At 37.3% G+C, this 6,463-nt stretch overlaps 1 protein-coding gene across 2 annotated transcripts; it reads left to right on the top strand.

Moving 5' to 3' along the window:
• Positions 1-899: 899 nt before the first annotated feature.
• On the top strand, positions 900-4,449 carry LOC139118857 (uncharacterized). 2 transcript variants are annotated; one of them, XM_070682372.1, is made up of 4 exons: positions 900-1,637; positions 2,188-2,365; positions 2,688-2,782; positions 4,264-4,449. In XM_070682372.1, exons 1-4 carry the CDS (start codon positions 1,007-1,009, stop codon positions 4,272-4,274), a joined length of 915 nt encoding a protein of 304 aa, XP_070538473.1. In that variant the 5' UTR covers positions 900-1,006; the 3' UTR covers positions 4,275-4,449. The 2 variants fall into 2 exon arrangements, with proteins under 2 accessions (XP_070538473.1, XP_070538472.1); XM_070682371.1 differs by lacking the exon at positions 4,264-4,449 and having other exon boundaries at positions 2,688-2,977.
• Positions 4,450-6,463: the final 2,014 nt, after the last annotated feature.

The raw sequence follows: 6,463 nt of genomic DNA, 5'->3' as shown, positions 1-6,463 counted from the left end.
TCAACGTGACGCGTGACATTTCCGTATTCCGTTGCAACCAGAAATACCCGTGTTCCTCGAAGCCCTTCAAGTTTTTACGCCCGGCGGTGGCAGTCTCCGGATGGGTGGGTACCCACGCTCGTTAGCAGAGTTTGAAATGTACCCCTTTTCCCAGAATGTTTCTCTGAAAAACAACCTCTTTTGGGGAAAATCTCGGAGAAAATCACTGCGAAAACACCCCCTTTTTTTCCGATATCTGGGAGATTTTACCTAAATATTTGCCAAGACATTTGAATACCATAATTTACCAATTTCAAAGCAAGTGTGCTGACTCTTGGTGAAAAAGGAACACATAATACACTAGCTTAGCATGGGTTGACTTTGTGTTTGATGTGCACAGTAACAGACTGCCTTGTTCAATGTATGCTTAGTAACATAATGAAAACTTGAAATACAGTGATCGTTCAATGTTTTGTCTTCACCATATGTTCATCAGTCACACTCATGTCAATCACTTTTCTGATCCGTTTTGATCTTGTATTAGTTGATGGCTCTTGAGTTATTAGACATCGTCCGTCATCTGTAGCTGCAACAGATACATGCAGGGTACGCTTTTTCTTTGGTCTGATTCTCGGAGGGTGATCTGAAAAAGTACCCTTTTTCTCGATTTCACGGACCTGGATGTCTCCGTGATGTCCGACGAAAATCACCCCCTTTTCCGCGAGATTTCGAACGAGCGTGCGTACCCGGCTGCTCCAAGACTGCCACCACCGGGTTTTTACGTCGGCGACATCGCTTCGTAGGCGGAGAGCGGCAGCCATTTTGTTATTTAAGGTAGAACGCGCCTCGATTATTTTGGTGGTTTGCGCAGAGGTCTGCGCAAAAGTCAAAGGTCAAACTTCATTTCCGGTGTGATCGAAACAAAGTGGACGGTCGTCGTATCTCAGCAGTTATTTGGGGCAGTTTTTTTTCCGTACATACCGTTTATTTGTTTTCAAGTGTTGTACGACAGGTGAACTAGTGAGTCATGGCAGCGTTACGAGGTAAAAACGGCCGGTTCATGACGAGAGAAAAATTCATCCGCGAAGAAACTCGGCGAATTGCAGCAGAAGATGCACGTAAGAACATTGTTATTACTAGTACTAGCACTGACAGTGGTAGTGAAGTCGAAACGTGTAGAACAACTCAAGAATCAACGTCAAATGATGATCGTCTGTTTCTCCAAGAACACTTATACTGTGGTACAGAGGAGACACCCTCAAAATATTATGCAGAGCGATTAAAATCTGACTTGAACATGCCCTTCGAACCTCAACTGCATGTTGAAGTTACAACATCGGATGATCGGCATGATTTGAACACGGACGTATTTTCTGACGATGTTTTTGCTGAGCCCGAGTACGACGACTGGCGAGAGGGGAGACGAATAGTCGAACTGGATGTGTTAGCGAAAGGCCTTGAACACTGCTTTCACTGCAGTTTGCCGTTGTCGCTAAGCTCTTGTGTAGGAGACAAAAAATTCATGCTTGGCTGTATGTTGTATATTCAGTGTGACAATCCTGCCTGTGCTGCCATCAACTATGTCCCTCTTGGGAAACGTCATAAGGACCCAAATACCAAAGGTGTCGTATGGGATATCAACACAAAACTTGGTGCAGGTAGGAACATATTTTTTGCTATGCATCGTTGTTTTTTTGAAAAATTTTAAATGATATTACGTATCCAATATTTCTAAATAATTTCGCACTGGATTGTGCACTGACAATATTGTACGCTTGGATACTCAAAATATGTTTAAATGTCTGCCCGATTCTGACAGATTTTTACCCGTCAGACTAAATAAGCAGTTTTTGGAAATCGTTTACGAAAACATTCATGGAGATTTTTCAATGATCATTGTATCCAGAAATCATGACTGATAGCATTCTGACATATTTTTCTCACCAGAATAGATGTAAGCATTTTATATAGAAATGATCGGTGTACTGATGCGGTTAAGCATCATTTTTGTATTCATTTTTCCTGGAGTCTTGTATTATTTTAGTGTGGTTGTTTTGTACGTGTTATGTTCTGTCTTCTTTAATTGTACACATTTTTCTTCCAGCTCTGTAGACAAATACTTGATTATTGAGAAAAGTGAATGATTACTTTGTTTGAAGCTGCCACAGATTACATAGAATTTCATTTTCATATTTGTTACATCAATAGCGATGCTGCATGCTGGAATTGGTGAACGCCAAATTAACAAATTCCTGACTGTTTTGAACATGAAGGCCATCCACCATAAATCTCTTAAAAAGAGTGAAAGAGAAGTTGGGAAAGCAATTGAGAATGTTGCAAAGGAGAGTGTCAGACGTGCATTATTTGAAGAGAAGGAAGTCACATGGTAAGTTTCAGATTTTATTCACAAAGAAAAATTCAGGTTAATTTATTATTTATTATTACACTGAGTACCCAAAGCCATCATTTACCTAAAGCTGCAGTCCTAAATCCCCAGATCTACATGATGGATATCAACGGTCTAAGTAATTTTAGTTCTTGTTTTCCCTTGAAAATTGTGCAGTTAGTCACTTTCTTTAAAAACCGATATAAATTGTGCCCCTTTTTATCCAAAATTTTTGAATGACATGAGTAATGAGATAAGATTGTTCAAAATGTTGGTGTATTTTTACCAGATATATAACGAGGAATTATGTTAACTTTTTCAGTAAACAATCAAATGACACTAACGAGTTAATAACAGTATCTGTTGATGGAGGATGGCAGAAGCGAGGCAGTGGAAAATGCTACAATAGTTTGTCAGGTGGGTTGATATTTCTACATTCAGAAATATGCATACCATACGTACTGTAATGTTTGATTATAAACAGGCGAGAAAGTGAAGCGTGTGCAAATCATTTCTGATCCACAAGATACTTTGAAATACACATAATCTTGAAATACAAATGAGAGGCTTGCAGAAAATAATGCTGTAGTCATGACTAAATAACCTTGAAAAGATACTAATAAGTCTACAGGTAAATACAGTATTCTATTTTCTATCCCAGGACATGCCACTATGATAGGGCATCAAAACGGAAAGTGTATTGGCTTTAGTGTCAAGTGTAAAAATTGTAAAAAGTGCAAAGAGGCTTTGAGGAAAGATGTACCCATTAGTAACCATGACTGCAGGAAAAACTGGACAGGGTCATCCAAAGCCATGGAACCGGCTATGATAGTGGAAATGCTGAAAGAAGCCAAAGCAAACAGTGTCGAAATAGGAACTGTTGTAGGTGATGATGACACCACAACTATTCTACGCATCCGATCAGAAGTTAATAGTGAAATCAGAAAACTTAGTGATAAAAACCATGTCAAAAATGTTAGTAATGACCTGCATTCTATGAAGCAACATCATAAACAGCTTATCTGTACAGTCATTAACTACTTGGTGAAATGTTTCAGTTATGTGGTGGAACAGAATAAAGGTGACCCTGATGCCCTCAGTACAGCTTTAGGATGCATAACACCTCATGCCTTTGGTGAACATGATGGTTGTTCATCCAAATGGTGTGGTTTCCAGAGAAACCCAGTTAATTATAAGCACAAGACTTTGCCATTTGGTCAAGATCTCAAAGGTGATGCCCTAAGAGAAGCTCTTCAAACTCTGTTCCAGAAATATGCCAGCCAGTCCTTCAAATTGGCTAACTTAGGCAGCAGCCAGGCAAATGAAAGCATGAATAATAGTATAGCTTCAAAGGCACCAAAATGCCACCATTACAGTGAATCAGAAAGTTTAGCTTTCCGAGTTGCTGCATCCGTTGCCCAAAAAAACATCGGTCACTCCTACATATCAGATGTAAGTAGTTTGTAGTTAGTTACCATGTGTCCATTGTGTTACCGCGACATTACATTGTTTGCTGGGTAAACACTTTTGAGCGAATTTCTCATAATCATTATATCTCTATAGTGAAGCTGCTTGGAGACTCTTTGGCAATTTGATGAAGGAAAATTAATTCTGTATTTGAAGCATAGTATTACCATTTCATTTTTGTTGTTTGCATTAAGTCATATAAGCTGACAGTGGATATGTGATAATCCAAGCCTAAAATGCAGTGTAACTGACTTCAATTAGAGGTTAAATGCAACAATAATATACATAACAGTAACAGATCAACATGAAGGGGTTTACTGTTTTTCATTTTATCTAACTGTATTTACTTTCATAATATTAACTTACACAATTAACAAGAATCAAAATCAAAGAACATTTTTTCTTTCACATTCTTGAATTGAAAAATCTAGGTGCATCGTAGCGCTGACCTATCTCCTGGGGCTTTCACTGCATCATACGCCATCAAGCTTGATGAACAACAAAAACGTCAACATGAAATACAGAGTACTCGTCAGTTCAAGAGGAGAAGACTTGAATCAAAGGGAAAGAGAAACAGCAAAATGGCCAGTCAGGAAGTGAGAGAGGGGGAAACCTACAAGTCCAGTGTTGATTTAGCAGTGAGAGAAGAGCAGGACACTCTTGAAATACCACCACCAATCACCACTCCAACACTTGAATCAGTACCAGTTGAAAATTGAACATGTTGTATTGTTTGATGTAGAGACATCTGGTTTAGGTAAGAAATATTGAATGTGAATCGCAATTGCTCATATATTCTCAAACAGGTGACTGTTAATGGGTCTTACTACCAACTCACTGCGCATGTTGTTATTTCGATGTCATAGTCACTATTAAGAAAGGCAAATCCCATTTCCCACCTAGAATAAATATTTTCTTCATGTCATTGTCAGGTTGATTGGTCAAGCATTAATTCTTGTCTTCAAATTTACCTATTGATCTCTTGACCCCACAGAAAAAAAATGATATATAAAAAATTGATACATAAAAAATAGAGAAGAACATAGACTTACTCTAAAATAAATGTGTGTGCTGTGTTTTATGGACACATTACACTGAGAAGTCAGATGATACCTTTACAAAATAAATATTATGTATAAATCTGCACTAAAATACATTTACTTCCTTCTGTGTTTGTGTATGTAGTTTTGTTTTGCTGCAAAATGAATTCTTTATTTCACCTATTGGGATGTTTACTGCCTCAACCCTTTAACCCCATTTCGCTGCACAACATTTCCACAGGAAACAACAGCGTGATACAGACTATTTGAGATGACAGACTGAAAGCTGGCAATGGAAACTAGATTTAATATTAGTTTTTGAAAATATGGTTTGAAGTGAAATAGGTAACTTTAAGTAAACAACTCTTTTTTAAGAAATTAAAAAATATAGTTAGTAAATTTGTAAAGTATTTATTTCTCTGTTTCTGCCCAACATGTATTCATGCCAACATGTATTCATGTTATTGTTTTCTTGTTATTGTTTACAGGAGATGATGCTGAAATACTTCAGTTGTCTGCAAATACACTTAACAACAGCAAACATTTTGATTGCTATGTTTTGCCAGAGAACACATATGTTTCAAGACAGGCATCCCAGATAACAGGTCTATCTATCGTTGACAAAAATGGAGAATGTATATTACTTTATAATGGTAAACAAGTGGACACATTATCACAAAGAGATGCTATGTGTAACTTCTTAAGTTTTTTATGTGAGCTGAATGGACCATGTCTACTTGTAGGTCACAATGCTAAGGCCTTTGATGTTAAATATTTACTGAAGTTAATCACAAAGTTAGGCCTTGAGGCTAAATTTTCTGGTGTCATTGCTGGCTTTGGGGATACTCTTCCACTTTTCCGCTCCAAGTATCCTAATCTCCAATCCCATTCACACCCAACCTTTACAAACATTTTGTGAACAGTGAATATGCAGCCCACAATGCACTAGAGGATGTTATTGCTTTACAAACTCTGCTTGATGCAGCAGGTGTCAGTGTTAGTGATATATTGAATCACAGTGTTTCTTTGAAATCTATGATGAATTACCAGCACTTCCTTCAGAGAAAGAAAATAAGGCTCAATTCTTTGAAAATTGCTTTATGTAAATCTAGGGATAAGGTGATATCTTCTAGTATGGCTGACAAAATAGCCTGTTCAGGTCTGAATTACTCCCACTTGCAATTGGCATTTGAAAGGAATGGAAATGAAGGTATAACATCTCTCTTGAGTGAAGAGTTTCTCGGTAAACCACGAGTAACTAAAAACAAAAAAATAATACATGCCATATGTGTACACTTTTCAAAATGATAGTGTCAAAATATCTTCTTGTTGTATTTTTGAACATTTCTCATAAAAATACACCTTTATGCTTTTTATTAGAATGGACATATATACTTTTTGCCAATACAAGTTAACACACAGCAACAGCACCTGCTGAATAAACTGGCAAATACATACATGTATTGTTTACATTTGTATATATTCACATGTGTATATGAATGTAGATGTAAGTATGTTAGTGTACTTTACTGCATGTGCATGTTCCTTTGTGTATGTATGGATGAATTACTGTATGTATGAAGATTATGAG

The sequence above is a fragment of the Ptychodera flava genome, chromosome 19 (genome assembly GCF_041260155.1).
Source record: "Ptychodera flava strain L36383 chromosome 19, AS_Pfla_20210202, whole genome shotgun sequence".
Taxonomy (NCBI): domain Eukaryota; kingdom Metazoa; phylum Hemichordata; class Enteropneusta; family Ptychoderidae; genus Ptychodera; species Ptychodera flava.
Note: the sequence above shows the minus strand (reverse complement) of the source record. Positions and strands in the feature narration are given on the sequence as shown.